The 24298-nt window shown below is 37.0% G+C and overlaps 1 protein-coding gene across 3 annotated transcripts in view; it reads left to right on the top strand.

The window, feature by feature from the left end:
* The window catches only part of RAD50 (RAD50 double strand break repair protein), a 186442-nt gene that overhangs the window by 147396 nt on the left and 14748 nt on the right, over nt 1-24298 (top strand). For all 3 annotated transcript variants that reach the window (XM_045576654.1, XM_045576655.1, XM_036424794.2), the window contains 16 exons: nt 379-507; nt 958-1123; nt 3628-3821; nt 4220-4426; nt 7397-7579; nt 8308-8465; nt 10386-10561; nt 11121-11358; nt 14563-14752; nt 15148-15274; nt 15681-15874; nt 17795-17905; nt 18334-18426; nt 19008-19121; nt 21083-21210; nt 23315-23539. In XM_045576654.1, the coding sequence (XP_045432610.1) occupies nt 379-507; nt 958-1123; nt 3628-3821; nt 4220-4426; nt 7397-7579; nt 8308-8465; nt 10386-10561; nt 11121-11358; nt 14563-14752; nt 15148-15274; nt 15681-15874; nt 17795-17905; nt 18334-18426; nt 19008-19121; nt 21083-21210; nt 23315-23539 (2633 nt within the window). The remainder of the gene's footprint in view (nt 1-378; nt 508-957; nt 1124-3627; nt 3822-4219; nt 4427-7396; nt 7580-8307; nt 8466-10385; nt 10562-11120; nt 11359-14562; nt 14753-15147; nt 15275-15680; nt 15875-17794; nt 17906-18333; nt 18427-19007; nt 19122-21082; nt 21211-23314; nt 23540-24298) is intronic.

The raw sequence follows: 24298 nt of genomic DNA, 5'->3' as shown, positions 1-24298 counted from the left end.
GCCCACTCTGTTTTCCTAACTTTTTAAAATACATTAAATAGCCTTTTGAGGATTAAATTCTAAAAATGTGGTACTTTGCATAATGTGGCTCTAAGTATTCAAATTAATGAATGACTTTTGGGGGTTTTGAAGATGAGGCATGACTTTGGAGTTAGATTTGGAGTTTACTCCTTTTCTAGCTATGAGGAGTTGGGGCAAATTACTTCATGTCTCCGATCCTCAGTTTCTGTATACCCCCTTTTCAGCATTGTTCGCATTAAATGAGGTCACTTTTACCAAGTGCCTGATCCTGGCACATCTTACGTTATTTCTCTTTATCCATATGTATTGTAAACTATAGAGAATTTTATTTATCGTAGAGTGTTTGTTTATTTTCAGAATCGTCTCAAAGAAATTGAATACAATCTCTCTAAAATAATGAAACTTGACAATGAAATTAAAGCCTTGGAAAGCCGAAAGAAGCAAATGGAGAAAGATAATAGTGAACTGGAACAGAAAATGGAAAAGGTTTGTGGTGTAGAATTCTGTTTTTCAAAATTCTGGGGTTAGCCGAAACCGGTTTGGCTCAGTGGTAGAGCGTCGGTCTGCGGACTGAAGGGTCCCGAGTTCGATTCCGGTCATGGGCATGTGCCTTGGTTGCGGGCACATCCCCAGTAGGGGGTGTGCAAAAGGCAGCTGGTCGATGTTACTCTCTCATCGATGTTTCTAGCTCTCTCTCTCTCTCCCTTCCTCTCTGTGAAAAATCAATAAAATATATTTAAAAAATAAATAAAATTCTGGGGTTAATATAGTGAACCTCATTTTAATCCATTTTGCCACTCATTTTGAAAGAAAATACTTAAGATGTTTGTCTTCATGTATATGTTAAGAGGAAGGATATTGAATACTTTTTTCATACTTTGTACCTCAGAGTGATATCTTCTACTTATTAAAGCTCTTTATTTTGGCTTTGCATAGGTTTTTCAAGGGACTGATGAGCAACTAAATGATTTATATCTCAATCACCAGAGAACAATAAGGGAAAAAGAAAGGAAATTGGTAGACTGTCAGCGTGAACTGGAAAAATTAAATAAAGAATCTAGACTTCTCAATCAAGAAAAATCAGAACTACTTGTTGAACAGGGTAGGGTAAAATATTTACTTGGTCTTTCTTATTGAGATATTATGCATTTTCAGCATGAATGATGAATCTCCAGAGAATTATGCTGAGTGAAAAAAGTCAATCTCAAAATATATACAGTGTATTTCCATTTATGTAACATTTTTGAAATGCCAGAATTTTTGAGGACTGGTTAGTGGTTGCCAGGCTTACTAAGTAGGAGGAGGGGCAGGAAAAAGGTTACTGTGGTTATAGTTATAAAAGCAACAGGAGGGATTTTTGCGGTATTGGAACTGTTCGGTATCTTGACTGTTGTGGTAGATATATGAGCCAGTACAGGTGATACAATTATATAGAGTTTAATAAACACACATACAAATGGGTACAAGTAAACTGGGAAATCTGAATAAGTTTGAAGGGTTGTATCAGTGTCTGTATCCTGGTTGATATGGCACTACAGCAGGTCCTCAAATAACTTTTTATTGTAATGTTTTTGAGAGGCATAGAACTTAACTCTTGTATCAAGTAGTTTATGGTAAATTTGGTTTCATTATATGTCATTTCATTTAAAGTTACAGAATCTATTCATGACTTTTAAGTGAGGATTTACTTTATAGTTTTTCAAAATGTTAATAAAAGAACACAGTTTTCTGCTTACAATAATTCTAACACCAGGTGAGTGCATTTTTCCACACCAAGCAATTCTTTGATTCTTGGCAACTGGATGTCCTATAATTTAATTTAGTTCTGACACTAACTGTCTGAAATTAGCACAGACCCCACAGATTAAGGGCTCAGTCCTGTGAGACTGCCTTCCATTTCCAATGGCCGTTGCCAAGTCCAGGTTGTCTGTCATCTGTTTTTCTGACCACTGGCTATACATCAGACATTTCTACAACCCCTTCCCCAGATTAAATAATTTGTTATAATAGCTCATAGAACTCAGGGAAACACTATTTCTAATTTATTACAAAGAATACAGCTCAGAAACAACCAAATGGAAGAGATGTATAGAGTAAGGTATGGGGGAAGGGTGTGGCATTCTAAGCACTTCCATGTGTTCACCAACCTGAAAGCTCAAGCTCCTTGTGTAGGGGTTTTATGGGAGTTCCTTTATATAATCATTATTGACCATTGATGATTGAATTAAATCTTCAACTTCTCCCCAGAGTTGGGGAGGAGAGTACTGATGAAAATTTCTATTCTCTAACCACATAGTAGGCTCCTCTGATAACCAGCTTTCATCCTTCAGGAATCACCACATTAGAATAAACTCAGGTGTGGTAGAAAGGGTCTTATAATGAAGTAGAGGCCTGATGCACGAAATTCATGCACGGAGGTGTGTGTCCCTCAGTCCAGCCTACATCCTCTCCAGTCTGGGACATCACTCTCACAATCCAGGACTGCTGGCTCCCAACTGCTCACCTGCCTGCCTGCCTAATTGCCCCTGCTTCTGCCTGCCAACCTGATCACCCCTAACTACTCCCCTGCCAGCCTAATTGATACCTAACTTCTCCCCTGCCAGCCTGATTGCCCCTAACTGCCCACCCCTGCAGGCCTAGTCCCCCCTCAACTGCTCTCCCCTGCAGGCCTGGGTCCCCCCCAACTGCACCTTCCTGCAGGCCTGATTGCCCCCAGCTTCCCTTCTCTGCTGGCCTGATCACCCCCAACTGTCCTCCCTTGCAGGCCTAGTCCCTCCCAACTGCCCTCCCCTGCTGGCCTGATCCCTCCCAACTGCTCTTCCCTGCTGGCCATCTTGTGGTGGCCATCTTGTGTCCACATATTGGTAGCTATCTTGTGTGTTGGAGTGATAGTTAATTTGCATATTACTCTTTTATTAGATAGGACATCAAAAGACACTCCTCTCTTGCCCTGGCTGGTGTTGCTCAATAGTTAGGCCATTGGCTCATTCACTGAAGGTCTCCGGTTTGATCCCCAGGCCTTTGTAGGGGCACAAGCTACAGGCAACCAGTTGATGTGTCTCTCTCACATTGATTTTCTCTCTTTCTCTCTTCTTCCCTCTCTCCCTTCCACCTTCTAAAAATCAGCAGAAAAAATATCCTAAGGATTAACAACAACCAAAAAAAAGACATTCTGTCTGAAATTCTAAGAGTTTTAGGAGCTCAGTGCCAGGAACCAGGGACAAAGACCAAATATGTATTTCTAATTATATTACAATATCACAGTTACTATTTGGAGAAACTGGGCACAGAATATAAGAGATCTTGCTGTATTTTTTAATACATGTTAATGTAAGAGTATCTCAATTTTTTAAAAATCAGCTAAAAAAAGAATTACATCTACAGCTCATCCCATGTGGCTCAGTGGTTGAATGTTGACCTATGAGCCAGGAGGTCACAGTTTGATTCCTGGTCAGGGCACATGCCTGCGTTGTGGGCTTGATACCCAGTGAGGGGGTGTGCAGGAGGCAGCTGATGGATGATTCTCTCTCATCATTAATGATTCTATCTCTTCTCCCTTTCTCTTTGAAATCAATAAAAACATATTTTTAAAAAATAATAATAAAGGTCGTCTACAGCAACAAGCAGATCGCCATCAAGAAAATATCCGAGCTAGAGATTCATTAATTCAGTCTTTGGCATCACAGTTAGAATTGGATGGCTTTGAGCATGGACCATTCAGTGAAAGACAGATTAAAAATTTTCACAAACTTGTAAGAGAGAGACAAGACAAGGAAGAAGAAACTGCCAGCCAACTAATGGTAAATATTGTTTTCTTTTGTGTCCAAATCTTTAGTTATGTTGTTTTAATTTTTGGATAGACCTTATTTTCTTATATTTCTGGATTAGTGTTGGGATAGAATCTGATACCAAGTAGAAGAAACTTTTATAGAAGCAAATTTTTAAATGTGGATAAGCCTAAAAATGCAGACCTATATTTTTTATTTGATTTTAAATAATATTTTTTTCTTTTACTAGAAAAAGTAAAGAAAAGGTTTGCTCAGAGTTAATAGTGGTTATCTGTGGGTGCTAGACATTCCATATTTCTAAACTTTTTTATGTTTTTCTTGGTGTGCACATGTTGCTTTGATAAGGAGGAAACTGCCGATTAATGAATTATACAGTGAAAAAATGGTTATTCTTATTCTTTTGTATTTAGAATGACTTTGCAGAAAAAGAAACTCTGAAACAAAAACAGATAGATGAAATAAGGGATAAGAAAATTGGACTGGGAAGAATAATTGAGCTAAAATCAGAAATTCTAAGTAAGAAGCAGAGTGAGCTGAAAAATGTGAAATATGAATTACAGCAATTGGAAGGATCTTCTGACAGGATTCATGAACTGGACCAGGAGCTCACAAAAGCTGTAAGACAAAATTAATTTTAAGGTGTAAGACATTTAGAATCTTGCAATTTGAAGTATTTTTTTTCTGTTAATCCTAAAATTATGGCATGTTAATTAAAATGTCTACCTTGTCTAACAATCACATATAAAATAAATTTATCTAAATATCTTAATCAGCCAAGACCGGTTTGGCTCAATAGATAGAGCGTTGGCTTGGGGACTGAAGGGTCCCGGGTTCAATTCCGGTCAGGGGCATGTACCTTGGTTGCGGGCATATCCCCAGTGGGGGGTGTGCAAGAGGCAGCTGATCGATGACACTCTCTCAATCGATGTTTCTAACTTTTCTATCTCTCTTCCTTCCTCTCTGTACAAAATCAATAAAAATATATATTTTATTATTATTATTATTATTTTTTTAATCTTTTAATAAGTTTTTATTGTTCATATTATTACAAATGTTCCTTTCCCCCCCTCCCCCCACCGTTGCTCTCCTCCACCAGGTTCCCACCCCACCCTCTGCCCTTTCCCCACTCCCCATTGTCCTCATCCATAGGTGCACAGTTTATGTTCAGTCTCTTCCCACATTCCTCTCTCCCCTTTTCCCCAAGAATCGTCAGTTCACTCCCCTTCCATACCTCTGATTCTATTATATTCACCAGTTAATATTGTTCATCAGATTTTTTTTAATTTCCTTGGTTTTTAGATTCACTTGTTGAAAGTTACGTATTTGTTGTTCATAATTTTTATCTTTGTTTACTTTCTCTTCTGAAAGAACCCCCTTCAGCAATTCATATAATTCTGGTTTGGTGTTGTTGAACTCCTTTAGCTTTTTTTTTTTTTTTAAATCTTTATTGTTCATATTATTACAAAAGTTCATTTTTCCCCCTCCACCAGGTTCCCACCCCACCCTCTGCCCTTTCCCCACCCCCCCATTGTCCTCATCCATAGGTGCACAGTTTATGTTCAGTCTCTTCCTATACCCCCCTCTCCCCCTTTCCCCAAGAATCGTCAGTCCACTCCCCTTCTATACCTCTGATTCTATTATATTCACCAGTTAATATTGTTCATCAGATTTTTTTTAATTTCCTTGGTTTTTAGATTCACTTGTTGAAAGTTACGTATTTGTTGTTCATAATTTTTATCTTTGTTTATTTTCTCTTCTGAAAGAACCCCCTTCAGCAATTCATATAATTCTGGTTTGATGTTGTTGAACTCCTTTAGCTTTTTTTTATTAGTGAAGCTCTTTATCTGACCTTCGATTCTGAGTGATAGTTTTGCTGGATAGATTATTTTTGGCTGTAGGTTCTTATTATTCATCACCTTGAATATTTCTTGCCATTCCCATCTGGCCTGCATGGTTTCTGTTGAGAAATCAGCTGACAATCATAGATTTAAACTATATCCAGTCGCTTTTTGTCCTCCATTTCTTTCGTTTGTGATCTATTTCGTTGTCGCATTTTGCAGTTACAGATGGGGCCAATAAAAATATATTTAAAAATAAATAAATAAAATATCTTAATCAGTAAACTCTTTGGTTCTAGAATCCAGTGGATTAAAAATTAGAATTGCCTAGGAAGTTTTTAAAAAGTACTTATGTTTAGATTTACTTCAGACCTTCCAAATTAAACTCTCTAAGAATAGAGCATGGAAATGTGCATTCAGAACAAAACGAGGCTATTCTTATGAGTACCTTAAGAACTATTAAGTTAAAAAAGAAACAAGTATTTTTCCTCTAGGTTCATTACATTGTAGATCTTATACATTTTTGCCATATTACCACTTTTTCTATGATGGGATCTTCCGTAGCCCACCTATTCTTTTCATGAACTTCCAGATTTTCTTCTTTGTTTCTGTTTTCTTCATTCACATCCCCACCACCAAAGTTAAACATCCTAAAGCTGGGAATTCCCCCCTCAGATCCCACTCTGATAATGTAATTAAACATTTCTTTTTGCTTCCTAACTGAACGTCTAGTGTACGTTTTTGTCAGTTTAGCATTTTATCACAATACTAGAGGCCCAATGCATGAAATTCATACAAGGGCCTTGGCCCTGCCCCCACCTGCTGCTGCCACAGCCAGGGGCCTCTGCCACCGTCCCCGCCTGCTGTGGCTTTATCTGGAAGAAAGGACTTCTGGTCTAGTTAGCATGTTACACTTTTATTATTACAGACTAGAGGTACAGTACACGAATTTGTGCATGGGTGAGGTCCGAGCAGCCCGGCCCCCATCAGGTCAGATCAGATCAGGGCCAGGCCTGTCGGGAGGAAAGACAACAGGAGGTAGGCCAGCAGGCCCCACCCCCAATTGAGGTGGGGGATGATTGGGGGCTGTGGATGGTGGGCCAGCTGGCCCTGCCCCTGAATGAGGGGGGCTGATCGGGGGCCAGCAGCCTGATGGAGGGGCCATGGGTGGTTGGCTGGCCAGCCTGCCCCTTACTGGAGTGGGGGGCTGATCCAGGGCAGAGCTGGCTGAGTGGAGGGGCTATGGGGATTGACCAGCTAGCCCCACCCCCAGGTCCGGCCAGTTTGCTGGCCACAGTGGGCATCATAGCAGCTTGTCGTTCTGGTCATTAAGGCCTTCTAGTCACTGGCTTTTTATATATATAAATTGTCGTGTAAAGGGATGGCATTACTCAGGGACAGCGTTACACTGTTTTTAGAGTTTCTATGTGGCAGGAAATGTAGTCAGTTACACGGGTACTTGATAAATACTTAAGTATTGACTGAGGAATCATGAAACTATATTCTTAGACACATTTCTCTTAACTTTGCATTAATTCTTATTCTTTCACCCTTGTTTGAGCCTTCCAGATTTAATAATTCTGTAGTATTATAAAATACTAAGGTAACTTTATAAGGTTTTTTTCCTTAAAAATCTTATTTCTTCTGTTTTTTATTTCTGTTGGAGTGAGTAGTTGGTTTATAATATACTTTGTCACTATTTAAACACAAACTATATAAACCTTTGTATTTGTTTGTATTATTGATAAGGAACATGAGCTGAGCAAAGCTGAGAAAAACAGTAATGTAGAAACTCTAAAAACAGAAGTAATAAGTCTTCAGAATGAGAAAGCAGACCTAGACAGGACCCTGCGTAAACTGGACCAGGAGATGGAGCAGTTAAACCATCATACAGCAACACGCACCCAGATGGAGATGCTGACCAAAGACAAAGTATGGCCTTTCTTTTTATTTTAATTACTAGAGGCCCATGCATCAGTGGGGTCCCTCAGCCCGGCCTACGGACATCCCTCAAGGGGTCCCGGATTGTGAGAGGGCACAGGCCAGGCCAAGGGATCCCACCGGTGCACAATCAGGGCTGGGGAGGGGCTGCAGGGGGGCTTCAGGGAGTATCTGGCCCTCTCGCCCAGTCCCGATTGGCCAGACACTAGCAACAAGCTGACCTACCCGTCAGAGCTTCTGCCCCTGGTGGTCAGTGCGCATCATAGCGACTGGTCAAGTGGTTGGACACTTAGCATATTAAGCTTTTATTATATAGGATAATTTATCTTATTATGAAGTATTTAGTCGTTATTGGCTTTATATTTTAGGGGCTAACTGAGCTTAATACTATAAAAATAGACTTTGAAGTTTAAAAACTATTTTCTAATTATAAAAAACTAATATAGAGGTGTATACATACAAATAAATATGTACATTGCTATTAAATTTTATATCTTATACAGAAGTTTTAATTTTTACATTATCAGACTTGTTACTCTTTTTCTCCCATGGCTTAGGAAGGTCATCCCCACTCTTAGACTTTAGGAAATTATATATTCTCTTCTTACATTTTTATAGTTTTACTTTCTAAGCCTAGAACTTGAATCAATCTAAAATTTATATTTGTTCTTGACATAATGTGGAGAATGAGCTTTATTTTTAAAATATTTTTTTAATAGGCTGACAAAGATGAACAAATCAGAAAAATAAAATCTAGGCACAGTGATGAATTAATTTCATTGTTAGGGTACTTTCCCAACAAAAAACAACTTGAAGACTGGCTTCATAGTAAATCAAGAGAAATTAATCAGACCAGGGACAGACTTGCCAAATTGAAGTAAGTAATAGAAATTTAATAGAAATCTTTTATTTCTTGCTTTCATTTTTAATTGTTCTAAAATAATTTGTCATAAAAAGGTAAATCTTATTAATTGATTTTAGTTTTACATTTTATGAATTGAAGAAAATGGTAACAGTGATTTGGGGTCTCTTGTTCCTTGAAAGTTTGTAGAATTAACTGAGAGGATTAAAAGTCTCCTTTATAAAAAAGTGAGACCTGAAACTATAAAACACCTAGAAGGAAACTTAGGGGAAAAGCTTTATTATATTGAAATGGCAATCATTTCTTGCATAGGGCGGCAAAAGCAAAATAGACAAATGAAGCTACATCAAGCTTTAAAACTTCTAAAGAGCAAAAAGAAACATTAGAGGGAAAAGGCAGCCTACAAAATGGGAGAAAATGTTTGCAAACCGTGTATCTGATAAGGGGTTAATATCCAGAATATATAAACTACCACTCAACAGCAACGAACAAAATAACTGGATTTAAAAAATGGCCAAAGGCCCTGGCCAGTTTGGCTCAGTGGATAGAATGTTGGCCTGCTGACCTAAGGGTCCTAAGTTCATTCCTTCAGGGCATGTGCCTAGGTTGCTGGCTCCTCTCTGGCTCGGGCCCTAGGGCATGTGAGGGAGACAACAATCGATTTTTTTCTCCCGTATGGATATTTTTGTCTTTCCCTCTCTCTTCCACTCTCTCAAAAAATCATAAGAAAAATGACCTCAAGTGAGGATTTAAAAAAAAATGGGCAAAGGACTGGCATAGATAATTCTTCAAAGAAGATACACAAATGGTCAATGAGCACGTGAAAAGATGCCCATCACTAATCAACAGGGAAATGCAGGTTAAAACCACATCACTTCAGCCCTAGCTGGTTTGCTCAGTGGATAGAGCGTTGGCCTGCAGACTGAAGGGTCCAGGGTTTATTCCGGTCATGGACTCAGGCCTAGGTTGCGGGCTTGGTCCCAATAGGGGGTGTGTAGGAGGCAGCCAATCAGTGATTCTCTCTCATCATTGATGTTTCTATTTTTCTCTCCCATTCGCTTCTTCCTCTCTGAAAACAACAAAAAAATCACTTCACACTGGTGAGGATGTCCAGTATCAAAAACATATAACAAGGGTTGGTAAGAATGTTGAGAAATTGGAACCCTTGGGCACTATTGGTAGGAATGCAAAATTGTGCAGCTGCTGTAGCAAACAATGGGAAGTAACAGGATGGAGCAGGTGTGCACTCACATGTTTATCTGAAACGGATTTCTCAAAATAGTACCTGTTCTACCTCTGTACAGTCTACTCCGATATGTTCTGTTTCATTTTGTTAAAATATGCTGAGGTGATGCATTGAATTGATTTTGACTTGCCTTATAATCTGCAAATTAAAAAACCCTAATCTGTATGGGCATGGAGATTGGCTAGGGTGAAATTTAAGAGTTGGAGAGGAGATAAATTGTGCTAATGGGCAAAGTCTTTGATGAATGAGAAGAAATGATCTTAAGTAGATGATAACAAAGAGGGGACACAGGAAACGTTTACAGGAAAGGAAGGGAAGTAATATTGTGTGAATGGGCCCAAAGGGAATTAGGAGGATGTTCTCCTGCTTCCTTCCCTCCAGTAGATCCAGCAAGCATATTCTCCTTGCAAAGGCTCTTACCCTGAGATCTATGGCCATGAATTCCCAGAAACCAGGCAGAATTTTGCCGATATTGCACATTTTTCTGGGACTGATGGCAATTGAGTCAGTGTCCAAGTGGGAGAGTTCAGGTGGAAGTGATTATTGCCTAGACTCTAAAAAAAAAGGTACTTGGCCATAGCTAACTTTGTAATATTTGTTGGCAGAATTTGTCTTATATCTACCTATTCAAACTTTTCAAACTAATTTCTCATGTTTTAAAATTGTAATTATTTTTTCTTATTTTATAGCAAGGAACTAGCTTCAGCTGAGCAAAATAAAAATCATGTAAATATTGAGCTAAAAAGGAAGGAAGAGCAGTTATCCAATTATGAAGACAAGTTGTTTGATGTTTGTGGTAGCCAGGATTTTGAAAGTGATTTAGGCAGGCTTAAAGAAGACATTGAAAAATCTTCAAAACAACGAGGTAGGTTACCTGCTTTATATTATCAAGTCACTGTGATGTGAATTTTCATTGACAGGTAACTAAGGATGGGAGATTTAAAGACTTGGTTCTGGATCAAGATGGCTTAAGTTTTGGTCCTGGTTCTATAACTTAACTTGCTGTGTGATTTTGTGCAAATTATTGAATCTTCCTATACTTCAGATTCATCATCTGAGGACATAATTACCTACCACCTAGGCCGTTAGGGAGGAGTAAATGAGGTTATAGATAAAAAACTCTTAGAACAGTTCCTGGAACATAAGGAGCTCTAAAATTTGTTATACTTTTGTGTGTTATCCAAAAGACAAATCTGAATGTATTGTGGGAGCCAGAATTTTGAAAGTGATTTAGATAGAGGTTTTAAAGAAGAAATTGAAAAATTTGTAAGAATATTTAAATGTCAGAATTTTAAAAAAATTATAATAATGTTTTTATAAAACAAGGGAAAAAATGATATATTGACAGAGGAAGATGTAACTATATTGACAAAACTATATTTCATTTTCTCCTGACTGGAAACATACTTATTTTCTTAAAATAGCCATGCTGGCTGGAGCCACAGCAGTTTACTCCCAATTCATCACTCAGCTAACAGATGAAAACCAGTCCTGTTGTCCTGTCTGTCAGAGAGTTTTTCAGACAGAAGCTGAATTGCAAGAAGTCATCAGTGATTTGCAATCTAAGCTGCGGCTGGCTCCAGATAAACTCAAGTCAACAGAATCAGAGCTAAAGAAAAAAGAAAAGCGGCGTGATGAAATGCTGGGGCTTGTGCCCATGAGGTGAGACGGGTGCATGCAGCAGCAGCAGCAGCAGCACTGTAAAATGCCTGGCATGTGGTAGCACCTCAGTACCACGTCTTGAGTGACTAAAAGGTGAAGTCAGGATCCTAAGCCAGTATGCCCCGTCTCATGTTAGTTACATGACAAGAAGAATCAATGATTTTGTTTCCTTTTTTGTTTTCTTCTAAAGGTAAATTTGCTTCTTAGTCTAGTTACAAGGCAGACAGATATAATCTGTGACTCTGTGTTAATATAATTCCTCAGTTTGGCGTGAGAGCAGAAGTTTTAACAGATTTAGAACTGTTTACTGATATTTAACTTTCTAAACCCAGCAAAAGAATTAAATTACTGAAAAGCTCTCCCAGCAGACACATTTTAAACTGTTTTACAGCCCCGGCTGGTGTGGCTCGGTTGGCTGGGCATTATCCTGGGCACTGAAAGGTTGCTTGTTTGATTCCCATTCAGGGCACTTGCCGGGGTTGCGAGCTTAATCCCTGGCAGGGATCGTGCAGGAGGCAGCAGCCAATTGATATTTCACTGTCAAATTGATGTTTTTTTCTCTCCTGGTCTCTCTAAAAATCAATAAAATATAAGAAACTGTATTATATCTTTCCCACTCTAAAAAAGAATGAATCCTAGATGATTTCTAGTGTTTGTTTCCCCCTTGCTTATGCAAGAAATTCAAATGATAGTCTATTTACAAATCAAATCAGAAAGTATATAATGATTGCTCTGTCTCTCAGAACAGAGCATAGAGCTGATCAGAGAAACCAATGACATGACCCTCAAGGAGCTGATGTCCCAAGAAAGGAAACAAGCTCTCAGATATTTAGAAAGCGGGGATTAATAAAGTACTTAATTAGTTCAAACAAATGCATTATTTAAGAAGAGAGAAGCTAGTGGACTACAGAATGAGAATAGGATATAGAGAACAAGGTAGGAGGGAGAATGTAAACCACAGGGAATCTGGTTAAACTCAGTTAAGAAAAGGAAAGAGGAGAGGGAATTGAGAACAGTGTGTTTAGGGATGGAGAGTATGACCTGTGCTGCAGTAGAAGTTTAGGGAGTTATTTATTTCCATAAATTGGGAAGATGGGACTAGATTATTTTATTTAAGATCTAGTTATAGCTGTCTCTCATAGGTGATGAGGAGCCATTCTGAGGGATTTAATCAACAATGTGTTTTAGGAAAAATTGATCTAATGTTAATGTATTGAATGGATGAGAGTGAAAAAAAACAACACATCACAACTGTGGAAAGCAGAAAAACCAGGAAAGGTCTAAAAAGACATGCTTTGTGGTAGCCAGCCTCCAAGGTGGCCCCCAACGATCCTGGCCTTCACAGTCTTGTTCCAGGATTGGTTGTATGACCAACAAAATATGACAGAAGTGATAACACGTCCCTTCCAGGATTAGGTTATATAAAGCCCTCAACCTTCCTGCTCTCTTTTTTTCTCTCCTGGATCTGGGGAAAGCCAGCTGTCATGTGGTGAGCAACCCTGTGGAGGGACCCACTTGGTGAGAACTTGAGGCCTTTGAACAACCAAACGAGTGAGGGGACCATTTGGAATCATATTCTCTAGCCTTGAATGACTGCAGCCCTGGCCTTCAACTTGACTGCAACTTCAACCAGAAACCCAACTCAGAAGTACCCAGATAGCTGCTCCAGATTGTCTGTGAGAAATAAGTGCAGTCATTTTAAGCTGCTAAATTTAGGGCTGTTTTGTTTTGCAACAGTAGATAATATAATTATCAAGGTGAAACCAGATTATTTCAGGCTACAAAGAGAATGTGAGAAGGAGACAAAGGCAGTAGTTTGAGAATGAAAAGGAAGAGGAATAAGGCAGTATCTTGAGAAGAAAAAGATCAAATAAAAGATAAAATTTAAAGTTGATAGAAATTCCCTGTCAAGGAAATGTGAGCTTAGTTCTGTGTCATACTGATATCCTATAAATAGCAGAAATCAACATTGTGTTATATTTTGGGGCTCTTGCTATCACAGCTCCCATTTTCAGAGTAAGGTGCCTGATGCCTACCTTATTTAATGTAGTTTCATAATTCTTTGTGTATTGTAACTTTCATAACCCATAGTTTTCAGTGTAAATTGTTTCTACACTTATTCTCTATTTAACCATAAAAGTGTTTCAATAAAATAATGAGAGTGAAGAAAATTATATGTGGGGCTAGTACCTGTCATATTAGCTAGAGAAGCAACAGTAGTCTGGGCTGACAGCTTTTATACCCAAAGCTCATGTAGCATTTGGCTGAGTGGTTGGTTGCTTTCCTTCTTTCCATCATTTTTTAAGAACTTTTTATTTTGAAAAAATTTTAGACTTATAGGAAAATTACAAAAATAGTACAGATAATTTACATAATATCCTTCACCTAGCATCTCATGATGATCAGAATTTATGTAATCATAATTAACATTGGTATAATGCTGTTACCTAAATTACCATATTTGAGATCTGGACTAGATAAGAGATCAACCGAAGGACTTGTATACATGCATATAAGTACAACCAATGGACACAAAACTCTGGGGAGGGAGGGCATGTATGGGGGGTGGGGGGTTTAAATGGTATATGTACACAATGTACACAGATAATTTAATTAAAAATTTAAAAAAAAATAAGTAGGGGGGAAAAATTACCATATTTGAATTTCAGCAGTCTTTCCATTAATGTCCTGTTTTGTTTCAGGATCCAAACTTGGATCTCACATTGCATGTAGTTCTTATTTCCCCTTAGGCTCCTGTGGTCTGTAACAGTTCTTCAGTGTTTGTTTTTCATATCCTTGACACTTCTAATGAGTGTGATCAGTTAACTTGTAAAATATCTCTGACAAACAGCACAGTAATAATTGTTGCAGGCAACATCTACCAAAGGATACTAAAATCAATGGGCAGAAGTTTGAGAAGAAACAGGATACTTACATAGTCTCAGTCAGTGTATCTCTCCAAAGTATTAACTACAAAAATGAAAATAATAACTTGACAATGGATGGATCTGGCTAACATCATCTTAACTAAGTAAATAAGTTTAACATCTCTAGTAATAAGACATACTGACATCTACCCATTGATATGATGCCTTGAGAAGGATATGATGCCACTTTTATATTATTGCTAAAAAAATACATAACCTCAATCTCACGATGAGAAAACGTTAGATAGCTTATTTTTTTATTGTGTTTTCTGTTAAGGCATAGCATAATTGATTTGAAAGAGAAGGAAATACCAGAATTAAGAAACAAACTGCAGAATGTCAATAGAGACATACAGCGCCTAAAGAATGACATAGAAGAACAGGAAACACTCTTGGGTACAATAATGCCTGAAGAAGAAAGTGCCAAAGTGTGTCTCACAGATGTTACAATTATGGAGAGATTTCAGGTATGCTGATTATAGTTTGAGGCAGAAAAAAAAACTTGTTTTATGGTGGTTTGAATGTGAAGTGTGAGAATGTTAAAAACAGTAGTTGGTGTTCATGTACAGATCGTGGTTAGAGTTCCGCATTCTGAATTATTTATAAACTAGAGGCCCAGTGCACAAATTCACCCATGGGTGGAGTCCACCGGCCAGGTCGAACTCCTGGTCAAGGGGACAATTTGCATATTAGCCTTTTATTATATAGCATTATGAAAAATAGTCTGTTTCCATTTTCAGTCTGCTTCCTTTTGTTTATATCATTGTTTTATTTCTTCTTACCAAATTTTGTTCAAATTATATATGAAAGCAGTTGTACATTGTAAGTTTCTTAAAAGAAGTAACTTTGTTTTATTCTGAAGATGGAACTTAAAGATGTTGAAAGAAAAATTGCACAACAAGCAGCTAAGCTACAAGGACTAGACTTAGATAGAACTCTTCAACAAGTAAACCACGAAAAACAAGAAAAACAACACAAATTAGATACAGGTAATATAGTCTTGTTTCCTCATATTCCCATTAAAGACATCAACATTCCCAGCTTTTGTTTTTCACCTAAATTTTATATCTGTTATGTGGATAAGAACTGTCTTTCCTCCTTCCAATCCATGTATATTCACTTTATTTTTTCAAAAGTATCACTTCTGTTTCCTTGCTTTGTACAGTAGATTTTGAATGATGAGTATCAAGTGAGCCATACCCTTTCTCAATTATGTCTGCCCTGTAAGTGGCCAGGAGGGGGCAGAAAGATGGTTTTGGGCTGAAGGGTTCTAATGGCACTTTCCACAGAAACCTGCCTTTGTGAATTCCATAGACTTGTAAAACTGGAAGGATGCCGCTCTGAGCATTTTCTCTACTCTTACATTGATCACTGTGTCCATTTGTTTTTGTGTAGTTTCCAGTAAGATTGAATTGAATCGTAAGCTTATACAGGATCAGCAGGAACAGATTCAACACCTAAGAAGTGTTACAAATGAACTTAAATCAGAGAAACTTCAGATATCCACTAATTTACAACGTCGTCAGCAACTGGAGCTGCAGACTGTGGAATTATCCACTGAAGTTCAGTCCTTATGCAGAGAGATAAAGGTAAGAACACACGGAGCTGTTTGTTTTTTTAGTTACCGTAGTTCAATGTATGATGTTTTTTATTGGTATAGTGGCTAGAATTATGGATATTGTGAAGATAAAATGAAAATGGTATAATAATTCTTTGTGTGGCTCCTGGGTGACAGAACTTGTACTCAGAGTACTAAAGATGTCTGGAAGAAGGATTTTGGTAATAATATGGAAGAATTGGCTGCCTGGTTAACTTAGTAGAGAATGTCCTGTTATCGGAGGTGGACAGGTGGTAGGTAACTAACTCCATATAAGTATTCCTCCATGTGAAGTTCATCTTATCTACAAATTCTATATCCACTGCCAACACTGCCTTACTCATAGCACTTTCTCTATTTGATTTGAGATGTTATTTTGGAATCCTTCCCCAGTGAACAGGCATTGAGTTGTCACATGAAATGGAACCCATTTGGAATCCCTCATCTCCATTAATAAAATCTAAAACCCAACCAATTAAGTCTTTAAACAGTTTTAGAAACAACAATCTCATTTAGGTTTTTATAATTACACACATTCAGTAAGCACTAAATTTATTACTGCATCTATAGTTACTGTGTTTAAGTATTTTGGATTAAATTATCAGAGGCGTATAGTATATCAAATAGTACTACCTTACATTTATATAATTTTTTAGTGTTTATAAAGTAATTTGACAATAAGCCATTTAGGTCTAAGTAACCCTGTTGAGATATGTCACTAAATCCCCTATTATAGAAAAAGAAATTAAGACTTTTAGATGTCCCATAACTCAGTATTTTTCAACCTTTTTTGGGCAAAGGCACACTTGTTTCATGAAAAAAATCACAAGGCACACCACCATTAGAAAATGTTAAAAAATTTAACTCTGTGCCTATATTGACTATATATAAAGTAATTCTCTTGAATAGGAATCAAATAAACACAAAGAAAGTATTTTATAATTACTTTATTATGAAATATTAAGTAAACAAAATAGTGAAAAATTATAAAATTCTTGTCTTGTCTGCACCTACGGCACACCAGGAACAGCGGTTGAAAAACGCTGCCATAACTTAACCATGTTCATGGAGGTAGTAAGAGGCAGGTTCATTTCAGATGTTAGGTCTACTAACATCAAAGACATTTGTCTTCCCACTACACCATACCACTTCCCAATATGATAAAATACACCTGTGTTGAAGTAATACCGTACTACATAGTCATTTCTACTTTTGTGGATTCATTAGATATTTCAGGATATTAAAATGCTTAAGAATCATTGTTTTTTAACAGTGGTTACCACATAATTATACTGTAGATATGTTACAAGGCCAGACTTCTGATTAGTAAACTAGTTTGTTGCTTGAAAGCCCTTTTCCTTCCAAAATAGGTGTGGACACATCAGTGATATCAATGTGTACAGTACACTTTTGTTACCATAAAATACCTACTTAATCTTAGCAAAGTAAGCTTAACAACAAATGTGTCCTTCATAATCATAGTCCTGTGTGTAAGAGAGACCTGAAGTGAATGAACTTTCCTGTTTTTTGGTCACCCAGTTGACATGAACCCCTCAGACTCTTAAAAACTTATACCTGAAGCCAGTTGTCCCTATAATTGGGAGTACATAGTGTAGTTTAAGAATCAAGACAATGGCTGGGGCAGTATAGCATAGTGGCTCACAGAGACTTTCGAGCTGAATGAGATTTGACTCCTGGCTCCTTATTTACTGCCTGTTGTGATCCTGGACAAGTCACTTCTCTGCCTATTTACTCATCTGAAATATGGGATGAAAATCATGGTACTTCCTCAAAGGGTTGTTGGAAGAGGCAAATGAGTTTCTTTTTAAAGTCTGGCACATAGGAGAGTGCTTGTATAAATGTAAAGTCTGACACCTAACATAAGATAATGGAATGTTTTTCATATTTTTAGGATGCTAAAGAGCAGATAAGCCCTTTGGAAATAACACTGGAAAAGTTCCAGCAGGAGAAAGAAGAATTAATCTACAAAAAAAATACAAGCAACAAAATAACTCAGGATAAAGTAATATTTCCTTTCTATATTTACTTACCAAATATACATATTAAATATTATATTCAGAGCACCATGTTGGACATTATTATTTCACATGAAATTAATAGTATAAGATAAATAGTATTTTCAGATTTGTGACATACTCTTGATGTTAAAAGTTTTTGTTAAAATAAGGATTAAACTTCAACTAGTTTCTTGATCTATAATAAAGCTGAGAAGTGAGACTATTTAATCCAATTCCATAAGCGATAAAGAGAATTATCTGAGATAATAAAATGTACTGGTCATGAAAACTAGAACCTTGCCAAGGCTCCTAACTTTCAAGCCACTGTTTCACTGTGCTTTCCTATTAAGTTTTTGTTACCTTAATTTATTTCCTTGGAAACAAATCTTAAATGCTCTGGTCATCAGTGTGTTTAATAAATATTTTTCTACAGATGAATGATATCAAAGAGAAGGTGAAAAATATTCATGGTTATGTGAAAAACATTGAGAATTATATTCAAGATGGGAAAGATGACTATAAGAAGGTAATTTAAAACTTAAATCTTATTTGTTTATGGTTTTATTTATTTCTTTTTTTTAAGGCAGCTGAGCCTGCATCTTTTTCTTTTTTTCTTTTTAAAAAAATATATTTTATTGATTTTTCACAGAGAGGAAGGGAGAGGAATGGAGAGTTAGAAACATCAATGAGAGAGAAAAACATCAAATCAGCTGCCTCTTCTTGCACAAACCCCTACTGGGAATGTGCCCGCAACCAAGGTACATGCCCTTGACCAGAATTGAACCGGGACTTTTGAGTCCGCAGGCTGGCGCTCTATCCACTGAGCCAAACCAGATAGGGTTATAATTTTATTTCTTGTTCTTAAAGAATTTTCTCTGTCCAACCTCATAGAGAAGGCAGGGTGGGTGTGGGTTAAGAGATCAATCAAAGGAATTGTATGCATGCGTATTAGCATAACTAACGGACACTGGGGCGCAGTGGGGGCTTGTCCTAGGGGGAGGGAGTGGTGGTTGGGGGGTGGGAGTGGTGGTTGGGGGGATGGTCAATCGGAAAAAGGAGACATGCAATACTATAAACAGTTTAAAAGAAAAATTTTTCTTTTTGTAGCAAAAAGAAACTGAACTTAATAAAATAATAGCTCAACTAAATGAAAGCGAGAAACACAAAGAAAAGATAAATACTGATATGGCAATCATGAGACAAGATATTGATACACAAAAGGTAAGTCTTCTTTGCTTGTGACGTATGGTATGACTTACACCAATAACATTTTTTAAAACTTTTATGTTCAGTAGATACATATAATAGAGCAGCGTTTTTCAACCGCTGTTCCGCCGCGAGATGTTGCCTGGTGTGCCGTAGGTGCAGACAAGACAAGAATTTTATAATTTTTCACTATTTTGTTTACTTAATATTTCATAATAAAGTAATTATAAAATACTTTCTTTGTGTTTATTTGATTCCTATTCAAGAGAATTACTTTATATATAGTCAATATAGGCACAGAGTTAAATTTTTTAACATTTTCTAATGGTGGTGTGCCTTGTGATTTTTTTCATGAAACAAGTGTGCCTTTGCCCAAAAAAGGTTGAAAAACACTGTAATAGAGAATGCTAATTTTTAAAAAAATATATCATTTTAATTGATTTTAGAGAGGAAGAGAGGGAGGGAGGGGGGGAAGAGAGAGAGGGGAGAAGGGAGAGAGGAGAGGGAGAAGGACAGGGATACATCAGTTATGAGAGGGAATTGCTGATTGGCGAGCCTGCAACCGGGCATGTGCCCCTGACCAGAATCAAACTGGGACCTTTCAGTCCACAGGCCAACGCTCTATCCACTGAGCCAAACCGGCAAGGGCGAGAATACCAGTTTTTTAAAAATGAAGTTACTTTATGCAGTCATGAAAGCAAATTCTAGTGTTATGTAATACTAGGAGAGAGAAAGCAATAGCATGTTCTCTTGTTCCCAATAAGAAAAATGCACACCAATAATCTCCCATGGAATAATCTTGGAGTGTCACAGCAGCTGCAGTGGTGCATTAAGTTGCTTTGGCAACAAAAGGACAGTTACAACAATACCATTTAGTCACTTTTAATTGCTTATAATGATACCTATAATAAATAAGTATATATTTATATTATTACCAGGAAAACTGATGACAGTCGGGGGGAAAAACCCACAAAATAGTGATTTATAGATGGCCAGGGTTGGATATGAACACTAAATATGTGAAAAAAGTCCTTCCATGCTTCTCTTCCACCTCCAACTCATTTTCCCTGCTGACTCTGTGCTGTTGTTTGTTAACCAGATATTGCCAAAGATCTGCCTCTCCTTCCCACTTCCCACATGACTTTGAGTTTATCTCAGCAGCAAGGGTCACTGAAGGAGGACCCTAGCTCCCGCTTTGAGAAGTCTTGACTTTGAACTTATGATGAGTATTCTATATTCAGGCTTCTATGGTCCAAACCAACATTATTTCTACAGGATATCTTTTTCTCTAAATTTCCAAGAACCAATTTATAATATTTGTCTCACAATATAGTCCATTGTAATCACTGGGAAACCTGAAATAATTGTGTTGGTATTGAGGCGGCTGCTGCTGCTGCTAAGTGATTAGGTCTCTTTAAGAACAAAACTGCTCAATAAGAACAGCCAACTTTTTTAAATTTTCAGTTCAATTCAATGACCAGGAAACTCTCTTCAAGTAAATAAATATTTACTATTTTTGAGGCACTTGTTATTGCCTTGATTATTATTTGTTAGCTTGAAGGTAAAGATCTTATCTGACACACTTAATAGTATCTAACAGTATTGGCACATAGGACTAAAATACAAGTAGGCAAAAAAATTGAAGGGGGGACATTAATAGTATTGCTATCTGGTAATATTTTTCCGATCAGATTTTTATTATGGGGTTCTTATGCAAGATACCCAATGAGGTGCAGGTATAAAATATTTAAATAATTACAGTTTTCATTTCATTGTGTAAATTTCTGTTCTGGTTTATATGTGCAAACCAGATTAGTCCAGGTTGTAGATTCCTTCACCCTGGCTTATTCTCCTTCTATTGAGTTTAACACAATTCTAAGTAAGGCCGAGTTAGTACTACCTGCCAGCAGTTGCCTGTTATGAATTACATGTTAGTAACTTGATCATTTTTCAACTGATTTAATATTTACATTTAGATACAAGAAAGATGGCTGCAGGATAATCTCACGTTAAGAAAAAGAAATGAAGAACTAAAAGAAGTTGAAGAAGAAAGAAAACAACATTTGAAGGAAATGGGTCAAATGCAGGTCTTACAACTGAAAAAGTAGGTTTTTTAAAAATAGTCTTTAGTTTAAATAAAGGTGTATTATTGAATGTGAAGAATATTTAATATGTGGGTTTTTGTTTTGTTTTTTTTTATTATTTAAGCCTTTAGCCTAAATGTCCCTTGAGAGTTACAAGGTGGATGGAGTTTTTATACAAATATATTTCATGGACTTATGAATTAAATTACTGAAGAAGTGATATAGCATTTATAGTTATACTGCCGTGATGGACAGAATTAAAAATGCCAAGTCCCCAGACTTATGTTAGTCTGGTTCACAAGATAATGGCACCGAGCAAAAACAATATATGGCCTATGAACCCTGCCTGGGTCAGAGCTTATTAAATCTATAATACTGCCAAAGTGATTTGACATTAGCGACCCATTTTAGACTTCATTATAATTATACTAGAGGCCTGGTACACAAATTCGTGCATAGTTGTGGTCCAGCCAGCCTGCCCCTATAGGGGGCCATTGGGCTGGGCCAGCCAGGGAGAGGGGCCGTGGGTGGTTGGCTAGCCAGCCCCACCCCCCGATCTGTGTGCTGGGGACCTGCAGTACACAGCATAGCCACTGGTCGTTCTGATCTTTCCACCATTCAGGTCCCTGAGCTTTTATGTGTGTGTGTGTGTGTGTGTGTGTGTGTGTGTGTGTGTGTGTGTGACAACCAAGCAGATTGGTGTGTTATTGTCTTTTTTAAGGTTGTTACTTACTGTAGTTTCTACCTTCCTGGCGCAGCAGAAAAGGTTTTGTACTTGCCTTGTCTGCCTTAGAGTTAGTTGCCTTAATAATTCTGTAAGAACCCAGTTGATGCTAAGCATTAGACTGTTATAAAAGGCTGTACTCACCAAATTGATTTTTTAACAGCCCCAGTTGATTAAGTTTAGGTCTCTCCTTCAGCCATTCCTTATAGATTTTTTCATTTGTTTGACTTTACACAGAAATATGAATCAAAGTATGCTTTAGTTTTTCTAAAATATATATTAAACTGAAATTTTAATTTATAAAACATTACAAGTGGTTAACCCTATTACTGGTTTCGCTGTTTAAAATCTCTTTCCTATAATGAGAAAATCAGACTTTTTAGCTGGAAGAGCTCTTCATCGTTAGCTTCTTCGTTTTTTATACATTAGGACATTGAGACTCAAGAAAAAAATTCACAGTAAATTTTTATGAATGTGACCCAGATGTCCTCACTCCCAAGCCTCAGCTCTTGAACGCTATAATGTTAGTGCTCCCGATTGCAAGTTGGAAAAAATAAAGCTTTTAGAAGAAACTTTTAAATGAAACAACTTATTTTTTGCTACTGAAGAGCAAAACCAGATTTTTAAAAATAATTCCTTCTGTGGTTGGTATATAGCAGTCCTTTTTACATCTACTTAGTCTACTAAGTACAGCTGCTCTTTTCAAACCTTTCTTCAATCAGAACACAACAGAGACATCAACAGAAGGACAACCAGGCCAATTCTGTAAGGATGTTCATAAACCTGAAGCAGTGCCTGACACACAGAGGGTGCTTAATAAGGATCTGTTAAATGAGTGAAGATTTTTTAAAGCATATATTAAAACTGTATTATCTACTAAGTTTGGGTATTTTACTTTTTTTGGTCAGAATTATGCTGTGTGAAAATTTTTTTCATATAGGAATACAAACTTTTAGTAGGTGTTACTACAGAAATTAATAGTTTAAAATAAAATTATATTTGTCTTTGACAATGTGAACAAAATTATGATACGTATTATTCAATAACTCCTCATTGTACACTCTCAGTTCACAATCAGAAGTTTGTGAATTTCTAATATTAGTCACAGAGTGCTTTATTTAGTGTTAAAAGTCAGGAACTTTCTTATTGCTCACTTGTTAAGAGAATTCTTTATTCAGCACACAAAAATCAACTGTTTAGAAAGCTGGATGCTTTGGAGATTTGGAAGAAAATATTCTTTTGTACTGAAGCCTTACATAAAAACCAAGGAAAGACTCTGTTATCATCTGCTGATTGCTAAGGAGAATGCTAAGTGTTTTTCCAAAGAGATGTAGTTTTTCAGCTTCAAGCTGCCAAAAGCTAAAAATTGTCCTCATTTGTCATTTTTCCCTTTTATATAGTGAACATCAGAACTTGGAAGAAAAAATAGAAAATATAAAAAGAAGTCACAGTTTGGCAATAGGGCGACAGAAGGGTTATGAGGAAGAAATTATTCACTTTAAGAAAGAACTTCGATCCCCTCAATTTCGAGATGCCGAGGAAAAGTATAGAGAAATGATGATTGTTATGAGAACAACAGAGCTTGTGAACAAGGATCTGGACATTTATTATAAGACTCTTGACCAGTAAGTATTTGGACTGGGAATTTGTCCCCATTGTAATAAATATTTCCCTCTTTTTAATTATATGTCATACATGCCAAAGAATGGAAAACACATATATTTATATGTATACAACAAATACTGAAGTTATAAAGGTAAGTTATAAAGCATATTAATGCTAAGGAGTAGTCATGATATCCCTCCTCACACACACCCAATCCATTATCACTAACTGGCATCCTCTTAAATGCCCCTCTTTATCTCAGCCTTTGCCATCCCCACTCGCTGTAACCACTGGCACAGATTTTTATTTTATATGCTTTAAAAAATAATTTTAGACCTAAATGGTTTGGCTCAGTGGATAGAGCAATTGGCCTGTGGACTGAATGGTCCCAGATTCGATTCCAGTCAAGGGCATATACTTTGGTTGTGGGTATATCCACAGTAGGGAGTGTGCAGGAGGCAGCAGATTGATATTTCTAACTCTCTATCCCTTTCCCTTCCTCTCTATAAAAAAATCAATTTTTTAAAAAATAAAATTTTTTTATTACATGTAATTTGAGCTAAAAATTATATTCTGTGTACTCTTCTAGGATTTACTTTTTTAAATTCTGTTTTGCTTATGTTACTTAGAGCTGTTCATTCATCTTCACCGACATATAGAATTCTATTGTGGGAATAGACCACCATGTATCTATTCTGTAGATGGACATTCCTTTGTTTCTGGGTCTTCACCGATATCACCCTTTCTGCTGGGAACATCCTTGCTATGTCTTCTGGAGC

This window comes from Pipistrellus kuhlii, unplaced genomic scaffold (assembly GCF_014108245.1).
Source record: "Pipistrellus kuhlii isolate mPipKuh1 unplaced genomic scaffold, mPipKuh1.p scaffold_m20_p_8, whole genome shotgun sequence".
NCBI classification, from domain to species: domain Eukaryota; kingdom Metazoa; phylum Chordata; class Mammalia; order Chiroptera; family Vespertilionidae; genus Pipistrellus; species Pipistrellus kuhlii.
Note: the sequence above shows the minus strand (reverse complement) of the source record. Positions and strands in the feature narration are given on the sequence as shown.